Source organism: Electrona antarctica (genome assembly GCF_951216825.1).
Source record: "Electrona antarctica genome assembly, chromosome: 22".
In the NCBI taxonomy this organism is placed as follows: domain Eukaryota; kingdom Metazoa; phylum Chordata; class Actinopteri; order Myctophiformes; family Myctophidae; genus Electrona; species Electrona antarctica.
Window position 1 is genome coordinate 34,049,827 of NC_136805.1, and position 25,172 is coordinate 34,074,998.

Below are 25,172 nucleotides of genomic sequence, written 5' to 3' on the forward strand. Positions count from 1 at the left end.
GTTGAGGTGCTGGGTTGGAAAGTGACATCAGAAGTCGTCAATAAATTATATTGGATCAGATGAGTGTGTGGGTTTATTCTTCTTTTTTCAGTAAGCCGACAGAACCTTGTAAAAACTAGGCTACAGGAAGCACATTCTAATATGAAAGAGACATCTCTCTCTCTCTCTCTCTCTTCGAAGGTCAGAGCCTTATCCGTGACGCAGGCCTATGCCATCTCCCTCCTACATTGTCTGCCTGAGATGAATGCTCAATGCATTTAGGTTCAGATGAAACTCTGGGCCTATCTCAAACATCATTATCAGGCCAGAGACATACTTTGTCCTTCTACCGGTATGTAGGAGGAAGGATACAACAAGGATAAAACCTTGTTTTATTTTTAATCAAAGTTCATCATGTGAATGCTCAAACCAGAAACAAACACAATCAAAGCGCCTTTCAAAAGCCCAAGGACACTTTACAGTACAAAAATAAAATAAACAAACTATAATTTCCAAAAGCCTGAAGTGTCTCTTCAGTGCCTTAGTTAGTAGGTCTGGAGTGGCTTATTGTCAATTTGTCGGAATCAGCCGGTAACACGCGGGCACTACTATTCGTTTGGGAACTATGCACAAAAACAAATGCCGTTGGCAGTGCCCAGGTTCTAACCCATGACGTTGTGGTCCAAAGGCAAGAGCTCTACCAACTGAGCTACACGGACACATGAAACACATGGGAGTTGTGCTGTCAGTGGGAAATTGGGGGTGCTACATCCTCCCGGTGGGGGCTCCTCACTGGAAACTGAGTCAGGGTACAAGAGTGGCAAGCAGTGGGAGTATTATATATAAAAAATGATTGGCTGCTCCAAAAGAAGAAAAAAATAGAAAAAGGGTCCCACAACTGCTAAAAAGGTATGAAAAATCATGACGTCTTGAGTGGAGGAAGTTGCTGTAGTGTATTTGACTGTACCTTTTATAATAAATGTACAATGTACATTGTAAATGTTTTGCATAGTACTGTACATTTCCTAGGATTTGTTAATACAGTATGGAGCTTGTGTTAGTTGACCAGGGTGGACTTCTTCCATTCCTAACATCACAACACGTTATAGGCTATGGTCCTTATTACTGGATGTGTTCTTGAAATGTTGGGGTGGTATTCAGCTCTTCGAACACCAATTTCCAATCTAGAGCAGATCTATTATATCGTTATCGATATAATAGATATCGGTATCGTTTTTCCACATGGATTTATATGATCTGTCATCCTATGTTCTTAAGCTTTACTCTGACTCTGAGTTATGTTGATAAAAACACAGGATTTTCTTCGGTGTAGAAAGTACATAAGTGGTGCAGCAGTGAGATTAAATCCACTCGTCACACACTACCTTAACCCATTCAGGCCTGACGTCGAAATTGTTTAAAAAAAAGTTTTCTAAATCATGACAATTTTCGGAAAGATTTGAGGCACATTTTAACGATTTTTCAAAAATAGCAGACCTACAAGTTCATAGCGCGCCGCCACTCGGTGGCGCGCTATGAGCTTGTAGATCTGCTATTTTTCAATAGCTAAATTATAACATAATGTTTAAAACACCCAAAATGGGTTAATGGTTAATGTGGTTAAACGCTAACGTGACATGGATGCGTTCCAGGTCTCAATGGGTTAAGTTTAGGGTTATGATTATGGCATGAGCGTTGACCGCTACACAATGCTAGTGTACATGCAGCACACTGTTGGCAAAACAATGTCCCTGAGACGTCCAACAATGTTTGACTCGTTGTTGACGCAGCAGCAGCTAGCAGCAGCTGCAGGGCTTGGTGTGTGTGCCCACAGCCTCTGACTGGCAAAAAGACTATTTCTGACATTGGACGCCTGACAAACAATACTAAAGTTCAGCGGGTCATTAGTACTAGCCTATTGTTTCAGGCACAAGGGGGGGAAAGTAAATCCTCATTATGACAGAGTACATCATGTGAAGTTACAATATTAAAATGTAATGTCAAGGGTTTAGTGACACACCTATGAAAAACAACAGGTGGGCCAAATGCCAACTTTCCTAATTTTCAATCCAATGAAAAATGTCAGGCGTATAGTGCTTATGCGGTACTGTAAGACATACAACAAGTGTATCTGAAAAGTTGATTCGGCACCGAAGACCTACATGATATCTTATGGAACAAGTAAAAACTTGCAACATCAAGAAGAATATTAAAGAACATAACGACGTGTTCATGGAATATATTCAACAGGTGAGTTCATAATAATAGGCTGCCACAATGGAAAAAAACTATTTAAACCAAATGTAACTAATGCTAGCTGGTATATCTAATTAATAGAGGCCTAGAAGATTTAGGCTACCCTCTATAGTCAGCCACAGCATGCAGGGCGAGCTCAAGTAATTTTAGATGAACCAGATAAATATGGAACTAACACAACAGGTGTCATGATCTGCATTATTTGCAGCTATATGGCAGACCACTCTCAAACTCTTATACATTTATATTATATAATAATCCATTACTACAGTTCAGGAGCAAAGGTACTTGTATGCAGATTGATTGTATAATTTGCTACATGACTGTACAGTAAACTATAGTCCCATCATTAAAGAAACGTGCACAACGTTTAGATCATGCTTATTTAGAGATAGGCCTATTTTTTCATGTGTGTGTTATGTGATCTTACAATATTTACACATGTTTCACAAATTCACCCACAACCACACCTAAGTCGAATATGCACATTAGTAATGTCGCCATAAATAGATATGCAGCTTTAAAATACATTAGCCTGAGTGAGGTTATGAATGTGTTTCATACAGTAGCCAGCTACTATTATACCTGATGAAAACATACCTTTACCTTCTTTTTACCGTTACAGTGGCAGCACACGGTCCACAGGTACTTGAGAGTTCTCCACAGGAGGATGATGAAGAGACCCCCGAAGAAAGTGACCATGGACGAGGCGAGGAATGCCCACCACATGCGCTGGCCATTGCTGTCACAGGGCACATCTGGCGAGAAGGGGATCTTGATGACATTCATCTTGGACATATGGACAGACGAGTCCGGGTTGAATTTATCTCTGTTTCTCTGCATTGTTGTTGTTGTGCGCTAGTCTAACTGTGTGAACGACGCTGCCCAGACAGTGAGAACTAGCAGCATTGAGGAGCTTTGGGGAGCTTTTTCCTTCCAGCGCCCCCTCATGCCAAGCGGCTCAGCCATATTGTGTCAGCCACCTTCCCATCGTCGGCGTTTTACTCATCCCTCTCTTTCTTTATCAATAAATAAACACAATTGAGCTGTTGTCGACTGACAATGTATCCAAACTTCTCCTTTCAAAAACAAGGGGATCTCGGCTGTCTGTCAGCGTGCCTTACGATGCTTCTTCATGTCCGAAATGATGCGCGTCGTAGTTATAGTAAGTGCGTAAAGAAAAAAAAGAAATCACATAAGGTTGTAAACTCTTCTTGCGCGCTGCGTTAACGATGGTTATCGACGGTCCCGGTCGGTTTGTTGTTGCAGTGGAAGATAGTATGATGATGATGGAAGGCAAATGATGATGATTATCATTATTATCATGTCCAAAGAAGAGCTTTAACCGCTGTCATCTGCCTCTCTCTCTGCCTCTCTCTCTCTCTCTGCCTCTCTCTCTCTCTCTGCCTCTCTCTCTCTGCCTCTCTGCCTCTCTCTCTCTCCCTCTCTCTCCCCCTGACGCCAATGAATCGATGGTTAGATCCCTTCTCTCTCACGGTGCTGCACCTTGTTGAAAGAGCGCAGCTGTCATGATGATGTCCGTTACTTATTGTGCCCGTCCACAAAGCGCACTAGCTGTTGAATATACTCCTCCTACTCCTACTCCTGGAATAACACGAGCCTCCTGGCGCTCCCCGTTTCTTTCATGTAAGGCTCACACCCACCCTGATCCCGTCCGTTATTTTATTTATTTCAACACTATAGTTTTATTCGAAGTCCTCCTCCTACTACTACTACAGCGCTGATCTGATCGCGGCTGTCTGACTGTCAGCTGTGTTTGGATTGAAGAAGATGGCTCTGATCGCAGATTTACAGGTAGCGGCCGGTGGGGGTGGAATGGGGTGGAGCCATCAACAATATCAGACAGACGGATCCCGACAGCCGGGTGTTGATTCGTTTCATGATTTATACACTGGCTGGGCGTTCCATTGTCTTTAATGCTATATATAGCTACCGGCGGTATAGGACGGTAGGCCTATACACTTCAGTTTATACCTAATAATTCCTAGAACAGATCAGCCTTTCCATTTTGTAAATTATGGCATACAATTATTTGTACAGGCCTATTCCTGGAAAACATGAAGAAAATAAAACCCCTATGAGGCGATGGATGCACAGGTCAGGTGTCAAAACCTGTTGATCTATTTAGCAAATTGCCATTTAATGTTCGTTGCACCTGGACAGAACTTATAGCTACCCACCGCGTAATCAAGGCCAGGCCTGATTCAATATTGTACATGAAGTAGGCTAAAGCCTAATAACGGTAAATATATAATAAAAACATTAATTTGAAACGCAAGTCGGGTAGGACTAGGGCCAGGCAGTAGGACAAGAACTATCAGGAGTCAATGCTTGATTGAAAAGTCACAACTACAGTGGGGATTTACTCCCCCTGGTGGACACACATTGTATATGCATCACAGTTTCCTCATTCAATCCATCCCTTTCCCCATAATACACAGGCAACATAGTCTGCTTGGTTTTCTTTGTTGTTTGGTTCCATTTAATTTGCTTTCTGCACTCGTGCATACAATAGATTTTCAAACAACCTCTACACTACTGATCTCACTGATGATTCACACCTCATTGTATTTTTAAGTAGGGCCTAAAGTAAAAAGGTTTTGTGTGTCATCTCCATTGTTTAAACCTTGTCATGATTGAGACAGTTCATGTTTCCCAACCTATTCTGGATCAGGGCAGATTTGAACATCTCGACAGTGTTTGCGTCGGGTCAATTGTGTTCCGGCTTGGATCAACATAACTAACGTAGCATCAGTATGCTTGTATCACAAAATGTCATCCATGAGACCATCCAGATCATAGTAGAATGAAGTCAGATACAGCACAAATTATAGACATACTTCTAATGTACTGTGTACCGATGTAGCCTGGAGTCAAAGTAAAAACATATATATTATATATAACATCAGTATTGCAATAAAAAAAGAAATACTAATACTTTAAGTCAATTTTATTAAAGTGTCAAATCACAACAAGTTGTCTCAAGACACTTTACATGTAGAGCAGAGATCCCACTCTGAGCAAGCAATTTTGCGACAGTGGTAACGAAAAAACTGGAAGAAACGCCAAGCAGACCCAGACTCTAGGGTGGACGGCCATCTGCCTCGACCGTGTCGCGTAATTCAATACTACGACTATGTCTAGGCTTGGTTTGTAGTTTAACCAGACAGTGGCCTTGTGGCCAATTCAAGGAGGAGAGCAGTATCGGCCGGCAAACAGGATGCACATGGTGGGGTTGTGTCGGATGAAGAAGAGGAAGGGGTGGTCAGCCACGAAATGGGTCATCTCACTACTATCACTGCCAATTCTTTTGGAAGCAGCGCCCGGAGCCTTTGTTCCCTCTTCGTTCACCTCTACGACAGCCTTGTGAACCACCTTGGAAAGCCCCAGGTCTTCGGCTGGAGACACGCCTGGAGAAGACAAGAGAGTGGGCAAGCAAGATAAGATGAAAAACACATTGGTTGAGGTAAATTTATTTATGCTAAACCTGACAAGTGACAAACAATACATTTCATTAGGTCTCTCATGTAATGAAATTAGCGAGACACGTTCTGGAATCATAATTTTAGGGCCTACCCAATAAAAGCCTTGATGCGGCGTATGAATCTGACACGTTTCTTCAAGTACTTCTTGGAATAGTTTGTTTGGTATAACCATATTTTATTCAAAACTTTATTCCAACTCGTAGCGACTGTAGCAAGACTAAAAACAAACGGGTGGGACCAAAAAAAACAAAGCGACGCCGAAAAAGCCGGAAAGCACAAACTGGAATAAGATTTTAATTTGTTTTACCCTCCGGTCTAAACAGTATCACACGGCGATTTAGAAACACAGGCCAGGCTTTCCTCCGAGGTGGAAAGCCTGGTGACGCGAGGTTAGCACGTACCAGAGAAGTCGCTCTTTGTGGCATCAAAGGCGTCCACCATGCCCATCTTGGTCAGGACCTCCGTCATGTCGTACGTCTGTTCAATCTTGAACTGAGGCAGGCCCAGTTGAACCTTCACCTCTCCCAGCCCGCGTGGATTGGTCCAGTCCACAAAGTTTTTATACGTCAGCGCCTTTTCCAGCTGGGGATATAATGGTTACATTAGCAGATATAAGAGAGAGGAGCGAGAGAACTGACCTACTACTATTTGAGACAATATACATTATGTATATTGTGGGTCATAATGTGGGTGTATGAGATTTTTCTCTATTACTAAAATTCACACACCTGCCTGTAGAAAAAAACAGGGATGTGGGCAGGGCAACAAACCTACCTTCTATGATGTCACTGAGCATCATGAAGCTACTGAAAGACCCACCCACCTCAGACATCAGCAACATTATGAAAATTACAAAAATATAATTGTAACCAAATGGACACTAATTAGATCTTTAACTCTTGAGAGCGTAAAATGAAACCAAATGGACCCATATTTTACACTCTCAAGAGTTACATAATATTATTGTTAAACATCTGCAATACATAATTTGCAAGAAGTCTACACAATTGCAGAATGTAGAAGAATTGTTATTTTGATCAACATTTGCCTGTTATCTCTCCTAATGGTACCAACGTCAATTACGAGTCACGACAACAAAATATTCTACGTTTTGGGTCTGAGAGGCTGAATCTAATCAAATGGTGGTCCGTGGCTCAAATGCCAAATACTGTAAATAATGGGCCTTGATATGAAACGGGTTGAAAACCACTGTTCTACGGTTAAACCCATTTAGACCTGTTGCAACCTATATGTTGTTTCAACCCGGTTGCTACCTCTGTGTCTCATTAGTTGTTGCTATATGTAGCAACATCATTATTTGTTTGAATGTTTGAATACGAATTTGAAGGTTTTCAGATACCGTAGTTCAGGTTTTAGAAGGTGATCTTAGAATTGGCCTCATACAGGTCTAAATGAAGCTTGTGTAATACAAATGTGCGTGTGTGTGTGTGTGTGTGTGTGTGTGTGTGTGGGCCGCATGCACGGGCGTGTGCATGCTTGAGTGTGTCCTACCTTCTCCAGGCCTGTCGTATTGTCCTCCGGTATCCCAACAGGCAGAAAGATGATCATGCTCATGTATCTCCCTGTGTAAGGCAGCTCAAGTATCTGACAAAAAAGTCAAAAACACAGTGGGCCGTATCACTTAATACACAATAGTGTAACAATTTTGATAGAAATGAACAAATCTGTCACAAGTTTTTCCATAAAAAACAAAAGACGTTGCAGGCCTATGCCTAGAAACGCCCATGCAAGACATTGACACTTCAATAATTTCTCTGTTGATTAAGAAACGTAGTCTCTCTTCTCAAAGTTGCTCTTTGTAGCACAAAAAGGAACCCAAAACGAAGCATATTCTTTATGAAAGACAGGCTTGTCAGGTTTTGTGATGTTACTCTTTATATTGGCATAATCCGCTTTGTTTATGTGCTAAACGAGTGACTTTGAGAGTTGTTTCAAACTTTCACCGTGAAACGTAAGTCAACGAGGAGAATACTTTTTGAATATCAATTTGTAATAAACAGAGAAAGTACTGATATTTGGAGTTACATCTTGGCAAGGTAACTACACAAATCTCTAAGTGTAATTTTGCTTTAGCAGAAAAAAAGAATAACTGATTGATTACCTGACAGTTCATATCAGGGATTAAGTTGAGGGGGAACTTAGCGTTCTTGTACATCATCTTCACCGGTTTGGTTTCAGTCTGCCGACAAGGTCAAAAACAACACACAGACAAAATGCATTCAGCCGTGACTACAGTATGGCATTCACATTCACCAATTCAAACCTGAGTATCACTGATGTTACCTGATTGATTCTGAACTGAGCGTCAGCGGTGCTGCTCTCCTTGAACGGCTTGTCCCAAGTGCCTTTGAAGTAGATGGCATTGACCAGCAACAGTCTGGTCGTCTCATCCACCACACCTGCAGCCAGCAACTCCTTGATTTGATCTAAAACAACACATACAGGACAAAAACACATGGACTCAAGCTACACTAAAGGTTGGGGCTGCTAATTGATTCTTCAAATAAGGTCTTACAGAGAAAAGACTTCACGATCATTTTCTTTTTGTCAAAGTTACCGTATGGCTGAAAATCGTCAGGAAAATGTTTCTGTATATGCCTATGTGTTTTGTATTGTGTATGTATGGTAAATAAATGGTAAATGGTGCATTTATATAGCGCCTTTATCCAAGGCGCTTTACATAGATTGTGCATTACATTCACCCATTCACACACACATTCATACACCGATTGCAGCGGAAGCGATGCAAGGTACCAACCAGCACATCGGGAGCAATTTGGGGTTCAGTGTCTTGCCCAAGGACACTTCGACATGTAGACAGGAGGAGCCGGGATTCGAACCGCCGACCCATGGATCATTGGACGACCTGCTCTACCTCCTGAGCCACAGCCGCCCGTGTATGTGTGCGTGTTTGCTTGCATGCGTGCGTGTGTTGTGTACTTTGTGTCTGTTTCTCCACCCAGCGGTTGATGTCGACCCTGGCCGCCTCTGCCTTGTTCTCGAAGTCCAGAGACTCGGAGACTGCATTGTAGTGTTTCCTGGTGGCACCTATGAACTCCTGGGAAACACCAACACAACAGCTCAGCTACATGACATTCACAATGAACTGAGTGAAAAGTTAAAACCTACATTTATAAAAATCATGTGTCAAATTAATCTGTCCGATATTTCATATTCCATCCTAATTGGCCAACATTGGCTTGGGGTCTCTAGATTATATATAACTCTATGCCCCTACCCCATCAAACTGGTAGGAGTGGTCTCCATAGAGCCGGTTTGCCACACTGAGGGTGAAAGACGGTCGCGTCTTGTTCAGGTCACTCATGAGCTTGGAGAAGTCTGCATGGACGTCACCGTGGATGTTCTGAAGGCACAGCGACTGTGGATGATCAAAGCACACAACGTTAGACCATCTGTCCAGAAAATAGATCAATTTAAATAGTGGTTTGAATACTTAATAAAGAAAGAAAGAGGTGGAGGATGTTATGTCACATCTCAAACTCGAAGAACTTAAATATACAATCAGGGGCTCCACTCAGAAATATATCAGAGTTTGGCAACCATTTATAACCTACTTTGCGGTAGTATTTTCTGCGTAGTCATTGGCCACCCCCCCCCCCCCCCCCCCCCGCCCTTCATTTTTATTTATCTTTTTGTATTTTTTTTGTATTTTATTTCAGTTAGTTGATTTCATTAATGTACAATTTGTGTTTTTTTACATTGTATTTCAGACTTTTTTATTTTATACATGAATGTTGAGTACTGGTGTTGTTGTTGTTGTTGTTTTGTCCTGTGTCTGTTTTGTAATTGTTATGTATCTGTTGTTTGTCCAGTCTCAAACTTCAATAAAAATACTTGAATAATAATAAGAAAGAAAGAAAGAAAGAAAGAAAGAAAGAAAGAAAGAAAGAAAGAAAAAGAAAGAAAGGTTTAATTCACAATTGCACATCAATTAAAGTGTTGGTTCTATAGAAAAAGACATTTGAGAATGGAATTAATAACTTACTGTACTGTATGCGTTTGTGGTTATGAGGTAAAAGTTAACAGACGGACTAACTGATAAAACACACAGGCGGTAAGTGGACTGATTAGTTTATCACATCCTCCACACGACTTTGTATATAACTGTTGGCAGTTCACTAGTAACTAAACAGGTCAGGAACAGTGTTCCCAAACAAAGTATCCAATCTCGAAGACAATATAAAACGTGACATTTTTTTTTAAATCATTTTGTGACCGTATAGAAGTTCACTTCAAGGGAAAAGGCCCGCTCTACTCAGACAGTTTCATATAGTTTCAGGCGTGTGCTGGGTGCAGATTAAAAATGAACATATAGAAAATGAATAAAATCCGCACATCCAGTCGAGTAAGAGTCTTTGTTTACCAGAGTCTTTGTTTGATCAAAGTGCTCCGCAAAATAATGATTTTATTCATTTTCTATGTGACCGTATACTAGAACTCACAAGTTAAATGTGCCCGCATGACAGTGACAATTATCTGTTCTGTCTGAACCGTCAGTCTCTTTGAAAGTTGGAAAGCCCTCCCGAGTGGTCTTATCAGTGGATGGTGAACGTACAGTGCCCACACACACCCGTCTGGCACGATTAGGATAGGAAACAAGGGCGTGACTCGACACTGACACTCGCATTTCACTCATATTGTACTCTACAATGTAGTATTTTGGCTCAATGTCCATGACAAGCCCGAGATGTAATTGTGAAAGTGAAAGTAGCTATTAGCTAGGACACTGAGCTGGCATGCACACTAGCGAGTAAGCCAATCATCATGACAAAATGAAATGTGCGTGCATGCGTGTGCGACTGTGCGTGAATGTGCATGCGCCCACCTGTGCCATCTGCGCGGCGGTGTTTCCGCGGGCTCCCAGCAGCACCATGGCCAGGGCAGAGGAGACGCTGACGGGAGAGTAGAGGACGTTGCCCGTGCCGTTGTCGTCCTCCGTCAGCCGTCTGAACAGAGACAGAGAGAAGGTGGTGCAGGCGGCTGCCACGGGGGTGGAGGATGACATGGTGATCTGCTGCTGCTGCTGTGAAGAAAAAGAAACAGACACAACGTTAAGACCCTAGACCAGATTCTATAAAATGTATTTTATCCCACGATTTTGCAACCCACTTTTTCACCAAGTGTCAATTATATAATGTAATCCTGGCGCTACACTTCCTCTGCCAATCTGGGGGGGAAGCGGACTGACCTCATGCTTCCTTTTATGCATGAGGAGTCCAAGCTGCTTCTTTTCACCTGACAGGGGGGAGTTTACCAAGCCGGACGTAGCGCGTGGAAGGAACACGTTACGTTATTCCAGCCAGTTCCTTTCCCCTCCATCAGGCGCTCCGGGGGAGGTAGTTTAGAGACCAGGATTACTGCATGTTATTTGTGAGGGTACCTACACGGGGGTACTGACATTTTTCTGAAAAAACGTATGTTTCTATATCAGTAGTTTTTCATACGCTCTCGTGTCAAGGACCCCCAGAATTTGTATCTGTATTTCGCCTCGGACCACCATCTTAAACCCCAGTAGAAAATATTTGAGTTAAAAACAACACGAATATATATTCAAAGATTTGCACACATTTTTACAATTTAAAAAAATGTATCTACCAGCTTGAAGCACGGCACTCGGTGCTGCGCTATGAGCTTGTAGATCTGCTATTTTTCTGTATGAGCTTTAGATCTGATATTTTTCAATAGCAAAAGTATAAAATGGTTTTAAAAGCTGTACTAAAAGCGCAATATTTACATAGTAGTTAATTTACTCTGCGTAGGCTATTATACACAATCAATCTTGACAAACTGCAATTCATTCACTGTACATTATTAAACTGTCATTCCTTTACCATGTGTATAATTAATTATGCACAATCATTAGGCTACACAGTTGCATATAGCTGCATGGCTTTTGGAAGTCATAGACGTTTTTGCTATTTGTCAAAAACAAAAGTGGGCAGCAGGAGAAACTCTTATAATTAATTCCTGGTTAGAATTTTTGTTCAGTGAATTATGCCCTTTTTAGATACCTACTATAATTTGCATTTTAGGCATTTCTGAGGAGCTCATTCCCCAATTTACAGAGAGAGCTCAAGGAGGTGCAATGAAAATGTTCCTGCCCATGGTCCAGGTGGTTTAAGCGGATCTAGCGATTTAATGATGAATTTAAAGAACATGATTAGGATTATTAAATAAACACGTCACCATGTGGCAATTCACCTTGTGTACAATCATGACAAAATTAAACAAAACACTATTACTATGAATTTTCTGTATAATATGCTGTAAATGGATGAGGTGTTTCATGTGTAACTTACCAGTGTGATGACCAATGGCCTAATGAACAACTTTACACATCAAAAATACATGAAGTCATGATGACGTTACACCCAAGACGACACAGCCTGATTGCAAATTCTATACAATTCTATACAGTTCTAGGCCCGCCCTGCCTACCTCTGATTGGCTTGTGCATAGGCGACCAACCAATAACCATCTAGGACTAAGGCCCTGCATGGTAAAGGGACCCCCTGTGTTAGTTTTAATGTTATTAGTGCCACATTGCTCAACGATGCACATTTTAGATAAACTCTAATAAACACCATGTTAGTGGGTGACATTGACAGTTCACTCACTGGCATTAAGGGTGGCACCATACCATACCATGGTACCACTTTACTGTCCACACAAAGTGGAAAAGTGTCGGGCAGCCGACAGGCTTCTTTTGTTTATTATTGGCCTAAAATATTGTCATACATTCATGAATCCACTTGCTGACCGGCTGTCGGTATTGAGCAATTTGTTTTATTGGGGTTTATAAGTGATCCTACCATTAACATCCTATATAAGGCAAGGTTTTCAAATTGTCATTATGCTTTATAGGCCTATAGCATGTGACATGTCAAACTAGGGGGTTTTCATGATTCTGAATCCATTCCAAGCATTAGTTTTGCACAAAAACACCCCTTGGGCTAAAAACGGCCATAGCCATTTGCCCAAATGTGCTGACCTCATCACATTTGTGATGATGGCTATGGCCGTTTTTAGCCCAAGCATTTTTTTTGTACAAAACTAATGCTTGGAATGGATTCAGAATTATGAAAACCCCCCTAGTTTGAATTAAATTGTTGCCTGATGTTAATGGTAGGATCACAGATACTGTATAAACCCCTATAAAACAAATTGCTCAATACAGACAGCCGGTCAGCAAGTGGATTCATAAATGTAATAATAGACAATATTTTAGGCCAATAAAAGACTATATACCAAATTTCCCACCCCACAAGCCCGGCTGCCGGACTAAAAGAAAACTTGATGATGATGGCCCTGAGTTAAATTCAAATATTAATCTTTTAGTTAAGGGAAAGTTAGCCGAATTTTGGACCAATCTGGAAAATAAATGCTTACCAATAGCTTTCTTCACAAATGTGTTCATAAAAGGTGTCTACTATCACCTCTGAATTTGTTCAAACCCAACTCCCACTCCCTTGGGAAACTTTGTGACAGCTGCTGAAAGCAGGCAAAATCTTTCTACCATTCTAGCTGCATTTTACTGTGGGAGGGTTGGGGAAAATTAAGAACAGGGGGCATCTATCAAACAATTCAAGGCGAACATGTACACACAGTATGTTGGGACAGGAATCAGGATTATAGGGTGATTCATGGGTACATGTGTTTTGGTCTGGATTTCTCCTTTAAAACACGTCTTGCAAGAAAAGAGACAACGACAGTGCTTTACAACAGAAAGCCAACTATTAGGGCATTTGAACACTGATGCATGTCAGTCACAATGTGGGACAGGGTCTCAATTTGTGGGACGTCTGCAACGTCTTGGAAATGACCGAGGGACTATCCCACGCAAAGGGGGACATCTGGTCACACTATGGTGAGTCTCTGGAGTCTGACTGACTTGAAACTGGGAGTGATGACTGATTGAGTCAGTCAGTGTATTGTGTGACAAACAATGCACACCCTTGCCTTTCTTACCCAAATCCACTAAATTGTATGCACTATGCAAGACAAAGGACGCACCTGCCACCTCGTATTGGGCGTTGGATGGATCAGTGTCCTGTCGGCCCTGGTCGAACTGTATAACTGCCTAGGGGCATTAGGACGTCATCCTCACTCAGCAGGCCCAAGCAGCAGCAGGGTGTTTCTTCCGGAGGCTGAACTGTCTATAAGTGTATAACTTTACCGTTATAAACAATAACAAATGTGAAAGATTTTGCCTATAATGTCATACGATGGTTTTCAGATGTGCCTTAGCCCCGTTTGGAACCACCATCACCTGTTGTTCTCCTGTCCCCTGTCTGTTTAATGCTTGTTGCTTTACACCGTGGTCCTTGAGGGGGTTCCAGGTGGTCCCTAATAGATCTTTAACCCTAGAGAGCGTAAAATGAAACCAAATGACCCGTGCGGGTACATTTGGTTTAATTTTACGCTCTCAGTTAAAGAGTGACATTGTTGTTAAACATCTGCATTACTCAATTTACAAGAAGTCTACACAATTAGAGAATGTAGAAGAATTGTTATTTAGATCACCATTTGCCTGTTATCTCTCCTAATGGTACCAACATCAATACAGCATGGAATTGTGGACAGAATCCTATCCAAACATATTCTCAACACATTGGTAAATATATCACTGTGTAGATATTGGTCTGGAATGTCTGTGTGGAACCTGCATTTCTAAGAAAAGGGGGAAAAAAGCCTCTTTGGGGGTAATCCAATCACAACCGTGTATAGGACATTATAGGACAGGGCCATTATTCTTTTCTTTTTTTGTACTGGCAGGAAAAGTATGGTAATGTCAATGCCTCTGGCGTAGTATGTCACTAAGTCGTCAGCACCCCCATGTGGACAACCAGAGAAACTCATGACAGAAACATAGTGACCCTAGTGTCCCTATATTCTGGGCAGGCCCGACAGGAGGAGACAGTGGTGTAGGGCTCATTTGCACAAGTACAGTAGAAGGGGCAGCCATAAGTACTGTAGAGGGGGCAGCCATACATTTCCATACCTATGGAAATGTCGCCTGTCTGTCTGTGCGCTGCAGTGCGTTCTGTGTAAGTGGCGTGCGCCCTTTGAAAAAAGATCTTGACTAGGGGTCAAGGCAAGGTGGTCCATTTAAGGTCATATTTTAGAGCTTTAGAATCTCCTTTGCAGTCTGGTAGTGGGGAAGAGCTAAGTGTAGTTTGACTTAAACCACCATAAATTGGTTTAAGGCTTGAATGAACAAGAACTTTCTAGGGCAGTGGTTTTTAACCAGTGGTCCGGGGACCACCAGTTGGTCTTGAGAGGGTTCCAGGTGGTCCCCAGCAAAATGATGGAGAGTTGGTAACCAAATGGACCCTTATAGATCTTTAACTCTTGAGAGCGTAAAATGAAACCAAATGGACCCGGGAGGGTCCATTTGGACAAGAAGTCAAGAAGTCTACACAATTCAACGTTTGCCTGTTACCCAATACATAATGGGCCTTGATGTGAAAAGGGTTGAAAACCACTGTTCTAGGGCATTCATGTACACAATTAAGGCAGTATGCAAATGTTAAAGCAGCAGTGTTTGATTTTAGTTTTATTCAGTCTCTTGAATAGTTTTCATTTAGTTTTAGTCACATTTTAATCATGTGGAATGTTTTAGTGTTAGTCTAGTTTTAGTCGACTAAATGCCATAAGATTTTAGTCGACTAAATCTACAGTTGATTTTGTTTCCAGCGTTTGACGTAATTCCAAAACGTTGTATGCACACTCCCTACAGGCACAGACCAAGGAAGAATATCTGGCCTGCATTTTTCAATTCTGCCTTTTCGAGCGCCACCAGGAGGCCCATTTATGTGCCACACTATTTTTATATCAGTCCTTCAGATTTTATCCAAATGTCAATCCTGGTGGAGAGTGGAGACCTGAGGGCCGAGGGGCACTTCTTCTAGTTTGCACTGTTTTTAGGTAGACTATGAAGTACTTATTTATTCAATTCTATTAAACCTTTAAAGAGTATGATTGTATATGTTTTCCCGTCTTATCTGTATTTTCCGTCTGAGCTGACCTTCAAAATGTCCTATGCACTTGGCAAAAAAAGTCTATTCTATTCATACGTACCACTGAGTTTCTCTCCACTTCTCTCTCTCTCTCCCTCTCTCCTGGTCCTCCTTCCTTCCGTCCATCCACGCATCTGGAGGCTGGCCTCATTCTCCCTCTTGTCTGTTTCCCTCTGAAACACACAAAATGGTGTGTTTAACACCTTTCCCTCCACAGAAAGTTGTTAAATACACATACCCGGTCTACCAAGGTATAACAGTACTGTGAAAGCAAGCTGGGAACCTTACTGTACAGCAGTAGCTAAAGCTAGATAAACACTAGTCTATACCCACCTAGAAGCACGCACACACACAGCAAACTGCATGCGGAGATAAAGGGTGCCACCGTGAAAAGGGTGCAAGCTGTCACGTCAATAAAACAAACCTCTAGGACCGTGGGCTACCGTGAGACCTATAGTGAAGACCTGTCGGCTGCACCACTTGGCTCCCTCTGACTCTGGATGCACAGCATCCACAGGACTCTATTGGGGAGAACAAAACAAAAAAATGTTAATAACCAATAAAAGTCAACCTAAACAAAACAAAATAGCAGTGGTAATCATTACTAATCTAGGAGGGGAACACATTTAGTACAATAACAAGACACTGCCCCGTGTTGATTTTGACAGCAAATTGTGATGTAGTTTAAGTCAGTGTTTTGAATAGACATATTTTAGTCGTCTGAAAGGTTTTAGTTGAATAAATGCCATAAGATTTTAGTCGACTAAATCTACAGTTGATTTAGTAGTCGGCTACAATATATTTTGGCGGGCCGTGATGGTGCTGAAATGGCTGAAATAACAGATCTACAAGATAAACGCATCACACTGCAGTTGGGACTGTGAGCTTGTAGATCAGCTATATTCGGGGAACGACACCTGCACACAACCATAGCATAAAATGACATGTCTTTTAGTTCTACTGGATATCTTGTCCACTAGTCCCTCCCTAACATTTTAGTCTAGTTTTGATTTGACAAAAGTGTCAGTATACTGTATTTCGCCATAGTTTTAGTCATAGCTGCCTTAGCCATAGCTTAGTTTTTCTGTGAAAAAAAAGGTAGTCAACAAACACTTTGTCAGAGTTTTAGTTGACAAAATTGACAGTTGACACTGACACAGTCAACTAACCAAATGATCGATGATTTCATATCCTGGTGTGACAAGTCACTCTTACAGTTAAATGTTACTAAAAAAAAAAGATATGATCATCAGCTTTAAAAGGACTCGTCCTATTCCTGCTCCTACACAAATTGAAGTTGTAGAGAGCTACAAATACTTGGGTGTCTTTCTTGACAACAAACTACTTTGATTCTTATATTGCCTCTACATAAAAAAAAGGTCCAGCAACGTCTTTTTTTTAACTGAGGAAAATGCGTTCTTTTAATGTCTCGTCTGTAATCGACACTGCCCGTCTTGACTGTCCACTGAGGTGGATATAGCTATGCTGTATAGTCTGATGCGAGGTTACTCCGTGGTGGAAAATAATACGGTATGATACAAGTTTTATTTTTGTAGAAGAGGCAAACTAATATTGTTTATGCCGTTTGCTTTGATGGAATAATTAATTGAACATGTACGCCGTAATATGATTTGGGTGTGTTCTAAATAAAGTGTTTGTGTTGATTGTGTAATTTATTTGTATGTGTAAACTTGAAACATGTACTGTAAAAAGGTATATTTTCCTTCTTTTTTTAGTATAATAGTATTAGTTTACTATAATTAGATTAATACACAATAATCAACACTAACACTTTATTTAGAACACACCCGGATCAAATCATAGTACAACGTACACGTGTGTTCAATCAATTATTCAATCAAAGCAAACGGCATAGACAATATTAGTTTGCCTCTTCTACAAAAATAAAACGTACAAGTTAGTTACAAGGCTGCATTCTGTCGCGCGTGCCAAGCTGTCATTCTCTTGTATTGAGTAACCTCGCATCTCGGAGGACAGTCAAGACGGGCAGTGTCGGTAGGCCAATCAGAGGCAGGCGGGGCATTACCATGTTCTAAGCTCGGACGCAAAATAGATACGCATTGCCCACAAATGCACTTTTGCTGACGCTGCTACTATTGAATGTTATGAATTATCTGTCTCTAGTGCCCTGTTAGGATTTAGTCTTTTGTAATTACGGTAGTATTTTGAATGACGTTTGATGTGTGTATTTTTACTATTACCTGGCTGCAAACCAATTTCCCGCAAGGGACAATAAAGCTAACCTTGAACCCTGATCAAAACAAGTTCTTAGTTTGTGTACCTGAAGTTATGTTGTGTTCCGGAACTTAAGTAGCAGCTGATGGACTCTGCCCCCTCCACCTGGCCTTCTGTACACCCTGTGCAGCAGCCCGTCCTCCAGGGGGTACGATCCCATTCTGACAGGAGACCCAGGGTTTCAGAAGGTAGGCCTTGGTTCTCCATTATGACCAGGAATCCGCTGTTCCTGCCAGAATGGAAGAGCACATATAAAGGAATCAGCAGCTTGTAATACAGCCAGGCCAACATTTGACAATTCCAGAAGGGCGGAATTGGTTGCATGGGTGGCTGTTACCACATTCACGGGTAGTGGGGTTCTGGTATGGGCCTGTGTGAAGTCGCCTATAGGTTAGGAACCCCTTGGTATTGTGTCTGGTTCTCTGGTGATTTTGTAGCTGCTCTTGCTGCAACATGTTCTTAATCTCATTGGCATAACTCTCCTTTCAATGGCTCTGGTTGAAGGGAGGCATAAGGTTTAGAACAGTAATAATAATATCTACAGCAAACCACATGCAGAGATAAAGGGTGCCACCGAGAAAAGGGTGCAAGCAGTCACGCCAATAAAACAAACCTCTAGGACCGTGGGCTACCGTGAGATCTATAGTTGAAGACCTGTCGGCTGCACCACTTGGCTGGTAATTTCCCAGGGGGTCTTGTTACATAACAGTTAAAGCAAATGACTAAGGAATACAAGGCAGATGCAGTACGGTCATCTAGGCACCATATTGTTGGGACAGGTGGGCACCAGGACAACTAGACACCAAAACCATCTGGGCACTAGAGACATGTGGGCAGTGGGCACCTGAACAACTGGGCACTATGGACATGTGGGCACCTGAACAAGTGAGCACTTAAAGTAGGGACATGTGGGCACCTGAACAACTGGGCACTATGGACATCATGTGGGTACATGAATTAGGATTCTTCTCCACGAGTGTTTAACTTTACAAAGCATACCCCCAAACACAACACAAGGTCAAAAGTACATGTGTTTATTTGCCAAAATACTATAGTACTGACTGAGGTCAAAAGTACATTAAGTTGTGGTGCCCACCTCTCCAGGTGCTCTGTTATCTCCACCCTAATGCACATCGGTGTTGTGTAAATAGCCTACGGAAATAAAAGCCTGGGTACCGAGGCTATTAAATGTCCTTTTAGGGCAAACAATAAAACAAATGGAGAAATGACCAGATCTTCAAGCCCACATCTTGTAGATCTTTTCCTTTAGTCAACAGTCTTTCAGCTAGCTGAGACTACAAAAGTGGTACCAAATAATAACAAACGCAGTTACCCCATTTAGTGTTACACACATGGAATTTACAGACGTGAACGTTAGCTAGTAGCTACTAGCTAAGCTAACGATGTTCACCTTACAGTTGATTTAATACTTACCGGTACTTAACATATCCTAGAGAGTACATGTTGAATAAATGTCCATCAGAATACAGTAACGGAATAGACTTTGAACGTAAAAAAATAAATAAAATTATAATCTCTGGATGGATGCAGCGCGGTGGACGTGTCCATAGCGTGTCCGACACGTGTCCATAGCGCGTATGGACACGTGCCGGACACGCTATGTACACGCGTCGCGATAATGAACTTGACCTATGGCCAGCGAGTGCGCAACGCCAGCCAATCACAGGCGAGTTACGGGATTTAAAAAATAAAGCGCTTATAAAAGTCTGCTCGCAGCCACGGCTAGTCAGTTGAATGATGGCAATGATCGAGTGTACACGCATCAGACAGCTCGTCTGCGAAGACGTTAAACTTGCAGAGTTTTTCAACCAGAACACCTTCTTCACGTTACACATGGATGACTTCAAATCGTCGTTGTTTACAACGTTCGGTTTGGAGAATTCCGAGTTGAACACGGAGAGCTTCCAGCAGCAGCCAGAGGAGGACGCCGTTGCAGTGGTTACCTGCAACGGCGTACCTGCCCGCACGGCACCGTTGCTGCAGGAGAACGAACGTTGTCTCGGTCAGCAGCGTCTGACAGACGACGACAAGTATGCCCGGAAGATGCGGTTCATCATGGCTGAGCTGGTAAACACAGAGCACGACTACATCCGAGACCTGCGAACATGCCTGGAGACCTACCTGATGGAGATGACCGGTGGAGTTGACGAGAAGCCTGCGGGCATCCGCAACAAGGAAACCGTCATCTTCGGTAACATCCAGGACATATACAACTTCCACAGCCACGTTTTCCAAGGGGAGTTGGTCAACTGCCGTCTACCAGCGGATGTGGGACGTTGCTTTGTGGCGTGGGCAGGTCAGTTCGACCGTTTGTACGTGGAGTACTGCAAGAACAAGCCTGCCTCGAGTCGACTTGTAGTGGAACACGGTGGGGCCTACTTCAAACATATCCAGGCGAAATATCGTTTGAGCTGGGCCAGTTCTCTGGACTCCTGTCTCATCAAACCCATACAGAGGATCACAAAGTACCAGCTCCTGCTTAAAGACTTGTTGTCCTGCTGTGAGGAGGGAGAGGGAGTTGAGATTAAGGACGCTTTGGAGGTGATGAAAGGAGTTCCAAAGAAAGCGAACGATGCCATGAACATCGCCATGTTGGCCCGCCTGCAGCCTCGGGCTTCGTCCAGCATGCAGCCTAGGGCATCGTTCAGCTTGCAGCGGTTCAGGTCTTCAAGTCTGGCACGTTCTGGAAGCAGGGTGTGGACATGGCTGAACACTAGCATGCAAACACCCAGCCAGAGACGTCGGGGATGAGGCTTGGTTGGGACATGAGGCTTGGTTTGGACATGAGGCTTGGTTTGGACATGAGGCTTGGTTGGGACATGAGGCTTGGTTGGCAATGAAGGACCGGGAAGTCTGGCGCCGGGCAGCGCCCGTTGCAAAGCTGAAACTTAAAGGAATTGACGGAAGGGCACCACCAGGAGTGGAGCCTGCGGCTTAATTTGACTCAACGCGGGGAAGCTCACGCGGTCGAAAAATGATGATGATAGGACAAGTCTAGCCAGGACAAGACTCCTAGGGCTACTCATACGGTAAGTTTTATTTTTTGGTTAAAACAAAAAGTGTTTTGTTAAAAGGTTAAATCACTATTCATGCGTTTCAAATGTAGTTCTACACCTGCCATGTTGGGGAATGGGGACCAACACAGGTGTATCATATTGTCTGATTGTAGAACATAGTTTTATCATGCCAATCAGACAAATTTGAAACACCTGTGTTGGTCCCGACTTGGCAGACATAGGACAACATTTGAAACTCATGAATATTCTGATAGTGACAGTAATCATTGCTATAGACTATAGTGTTTGTTCAGTAACAGGGGTCTCCCTGTCTCTCCAGCTCTAATAAACAGAAAATACATTTCTCGTTTCAGCCAAGCAGGAGAGAGTAGCTCCATTTATCACCTTAATCTTTAGTGTTCCAGTTCCAATTTTGTCTACTCAATTCTTTGTCACTTTAGAATTACACTTGTTTAATCTGTATTTTGACTGCATTCTCTGAAAATGCATTTTCTGTTTAATAGAAAGCTGGAGAGACATCAAAACTCTTGTTACTGAAAAAACACTATAGCAATAAGTGTGTGTGTGTGTGTGTGTGTGTGTGTGTGTGTATGTATATTATATTATATTATATTATAATTATTATTTTTGTATTTCTTAACCAGATTAAAAACCTTTCTAAGGCCTGCCACTAACTCAACATCCGGGGGGCCACTCCCCGGAGTTCTTTTGTCTTCCACTCCGCAGTTCCGTGGACCATGGAGCCGTCGAGTGTGACCGTGGACCAGGCCTCTTCACGGAGCCTTCACAGAGCCCATCAGCCCATGTTGGCCAGCCTGCAGCCTCGGGCATCGTTCAGCTCTCCACCAGCCGGTCTGACACGTTCTGGAAGCATGGTGTGGAAATGGCTGACCAATAGCATGCAAAGACCCAGCCAGAGACATCGTGGATGAGCCAGAGACATCGTGGATGAGACGGCGGTACCCTAGAGTCCCTTTAAAGGTAATCCACTCTCAAATAGACGCAGCTGTACCACTGTCTGGTGACGGTCACAGACACCTGCCACGTCGCCGGAGTGTTAATGAGATGTTTCAAAGATGTATAGTGTAGCAGTAGACTGCGGAAACGTGTGCGAAGCAGCGTTAATCGGCGTTGCCGTTAAGTAGGCTATTTTGTATCTATTTTTGAAGTTTTGGCTTCTCATGTACCGCCTCCCGCACCACGATTGGCTAGCTGCACGTTGCTGTATCCAGAGCCATAGAGTAAGTTACGCAAACTCCGTTCACTTCATGGGGCCAGTCCAATGGTGGCTCCTCTACATAGACTTCTATTGAATGGGGACAACCGGAAGTTTAAGTTTAGTCTATGTGCTCGCACGAGTACATGAACCACGTGACCGGGCTGTTTTCGACCCACTCAATATCGCAACTCTAGGCTCAGATATTTTAGAAACACAGTTTAAAGAGGAAACATGTGTTCTTATATATTTTTGATAGCTCCGTTTGGAACCTCAATATCTACGCTGCTACGCTTTGGCTCCGAGAGGAGGTTCCGTGTCAGGATATCCCTGCATGACTACCTGGGTCGAGCTCGTCCACAAACAGTGGCTATCACTTAATATTTTTAGTCCGGCGTCAAACAACTGCTTAAATTATAGTCTTTAAATAAAAATGTAGTCCAGTCAACGGCCGTTTGCATGCGCAGTACTACATCTGTAAGATTGCATTGGGAAAACATGGTACTGGCTGACAAACAGCCGCTTTGTAAGCGGTTGTTTTTACGCCAGACTTAAATTTTACATGCCGGCCTTAAGTTTATCAACTGTATCTTGCGCTGATACCTTTACTTTTTGAAAAGAGTAATGTTTGACGGGCTCGACCCACCCAGCTAGAGTCCATTTCAGCCTGTGCAGGGATATCCTGACACGGAACGGAACCTCATCTCGGAGCTAAAGCGTAGCAGCGTAGATATTGAGGTTCCAAACGGAGCTAATACTTTGAAATCAACCAAAGCTAATATTGACATCATTCATCCAGCATGTACCTATGGCATGCACGCGGTCGGCCAATCAGAAGCAATAACTAGGTCTATAGCCAGTCGCGGTGCGGTATGTTACTTCAGAAATGAAGTTTCAGAACATGATGAATAGGGATTCATGAGATAATGATTATCTCTGACTTGTCGAGGACTGCAACCCTCTTCAAGATCCATTCTGATTTCTGATAAAAAATAAATAAAGGAAGTTAGGATGAGAGAATTTCAGAGAAACCAAAACCTCAAAAATAGATTAAAAATACTTAACGGCAACGCTGCTTCGTACACGTTTCCGCCGTCTCCGACTGCTACTCTGCATCTAAACATCTCATCAACACTCAAGCGATGCCGCAGGTGTCCGTGACCAGACAGTGGTACAGCTGCGTCTATTTGAGAGTGGATTAACTTTCAAGGGACCCTACCCTACGGTACCTGCCGTCCAAAATACAAAAAAGGTAACCGAGGGTCCCGAAAGGGGCTAGCTTGGGACCAGTACAGACTCCTGAGGCTTTGTGGCCTTGCCCTTTACTGAATGCTGTACAGAACAGACTCTGCAACAGGCCCATACTGTCATACACCCTTGCATTTACTGGCATGTCAACATGGAACAAGATTAAATGGTTAGTTCACATTAGTTTTTACTTAAAGCTGTGTAGATAATACTTGCCATTGATATAGTGGTCTCAAAGGTATTAATTGATTGCCTGAGTCCCATGGTGAGAATTCTGGTCTGGTTTAGGTGAATATTAATTAATTAATATTAATGAAAACTAGTCATTTGTTTTGTAGCCTGGCTATTATTGACCTATTTCTACCTTATAGCCCAACTTTGGTTCAACTTGGACCGCTCTGTCACATGGAACATTGTTTTGTTTGTCCAGTATCACTACGACAGCAGCACAACAACACTTCCATCACTTCCCTGTGACAGAGGGGTCAAAGTTGAATGAAAGTTGCACTATATGGTAGAAATAGGTCGACAATACAAAACAAATTGCCCCAATACTTAATATTCACCAGAACCAGACCGAAACTCCCACCACAGGACTCAGGCAATCAATTAATACCTTTGAAACCACTATGTTAATGAAAAGTATTTCCTACAGCTTTAAAATTTGAACTGACCCTTTATTAAGACAATGCCTGTCAACAGGAAGCAGTTGGTAGACCACAGTAGAGACATGCGGAATTGCCAGTGACTGAATTGACAATGACACTGAATTAATTAATTAATTATATTATATATTTTATTTGATAATATGTTATTACCTGTGATTATTAATAGTTTTATTGTAGTATTGTATATTATTACTGCTGTTGATGGTTATTGTTTTATTGTATATGTTATTATATTACCTGTGGTGAATATAGTATAGAGGAGAGCCATTAACTGTTTGTGGGAACATTATTCAGGATGTGGATTAGACTGATCTCTCAAGAACCTCCTGTTGAGTATAGAGCGTCGCAGTCCCGCCCAAGGCGATCGGCCCGGAAGAAAATTTCCAATACATTTTCCCCATAGACAACCTATGTTTCTATGTCAGTGATTCTCAAACTATTTCATGTCAAGGACCCCAAAAATGATATGTATTGTATTTGGCCGCCGACCCCCATCTGAAAATATGTTGTTCCAGGGACTCCTCCCAAAAGCAAAGATTTGAGTTAAAAACATTCACTCTGAAAGAATATCTTCAAAGATTTGCGCCATATTTTCACGGTTTAAAAAAAATAGCAGACCTACAAGCTCATAGCGCGGCACTCAGTGCTGCGCTATGAGCTTGTAGATCTGCTATTTTTCAATAGCTCTGCTAAAGTATAACGCAATGCTTAAAACACCAAAAGGGGTTCCCGCCCTGAATGGATTAAAGATTTGTAAACCAACAACAAAGCCAACTCGGATGGTGACAAATCATGACAACAAACACAATTCTTTGGGCCGAATAAATAATTAGAAGAATAAAAAGGGCAGGTTACAACACTTTATTTGTTCTTTTTCTTCTTTGTAATTATATGTTCGGCCCAAAATATTGTGTTTGTTGTCATGATTTGTCACGATCCGAGTT

At 42.3% G+C, this 25,172-nt stretch overlaps 2 protein-coding genes and 1 long non-coding RNA gene across 4 annotated transcripts in view; all 3 read right to left on the minus strand.

The window, feature by feature from the left end:
- LOC306914694 (calcium-activated potassium channel subunit alpha-1-like) overlaps window positions 1-4,053 on the minus strand; it is a 136,010-nt gene extending 131,957 nt beyond the window's left edge. The window contains 1 exon segment of the mRNA XM_079491861.1: window positions 2,842-4,053. Within this exon segment, the coding sequence (XP_079347987.1) occupies window positions 2,842-3,078 (237 nt within the window). The 5' untranslated portion in view covers window positions 3,079-4,053.
- Window positions 4,054-5,194: 1,141 nt separating this feature from the next.
- Window positions 5,195-12,182, minus strand: LOC306914686 (leukocyte elastase inhibitor-like). Of its 2 annotated transcripts, none has more exons than XM_079491847.1 (9): window positions 12,083-12,182; window positions 10,609-10,803; window positions 9,001-9,141; window positions 8,703-8,820; window positions 8,046-8,188; window positions 7,864-7,941; window positions 7,254-7,346; window positions 6,143-6,323; window positions 5,195-5,666 (listed from the first exon to the last, which is right to left on the minus strand). In XM_079491847.1, exons 2-9 carry the CDS (start codon window positions 10,786-10,788, stop codon window positions 5,443-5,445), a joined length of 1,158 nt encoding a protein of 385 aa, XP_079347973.1. In that variant the 5' UTR covers window positions 10,789-10,803; window positions 12,083-12,182; the 3' UTR covers window positions 5,195-5,442. The 2 variants fall into 2 exon arrangements, with proteins under 2 accessions (XP_079347973.1, XP_079347972.1); XM_079491846.1 differs by having other exon boundaries at window positions 10,609-10,806; window positions 12,083-12,106.
- Window positions 12,183-13,807: 1,625 nt separating this feature from the next.
- Window positions 13,808-16,318, minus strand: LOC306914696. Its single transcript, XR_013788739.1, has 3 exons — window positions 16,227-16,318; window positions 15,864-15,975; window positions 13,808-13,939 (listed from the first exon to the last, which is right to left on the minus strand). It is a non-coding gene; the product is annotated as an uncharacterized lncRNA (long non-coding RNA).
- Window positions 16,319-25,172: the final 8,854 nt, after the last annotated feature.

What these genes read in the sequence shown, in the direction of transcription:
- LOC306914686 (XM_079491847.1), bottom strand. Translation starts at nt 10,788, where the DNA reads ATGTCATCCTCCACCCCCGTGGCAGCCGCCTGCACCACCTTCTCTCTG. An exon ending in GGTGGAGAAACAGACACAAA is followed by an intron (nt 8,189 to 8,702) that starts GTACACAACACA and finishes GTGTTGTTTTAG; the next exon opens with ATCAAATCAAGGAGTTGCTG. An exon ending in TCCCTGATATGAACTGTCAG is followed by an intron (nt 7,347 to 7,863) that starts GTAATCAATCAG and finishes CTTTTTTGTCAG; the next exon opens with ATACTTGAGCTGCCTTACAC.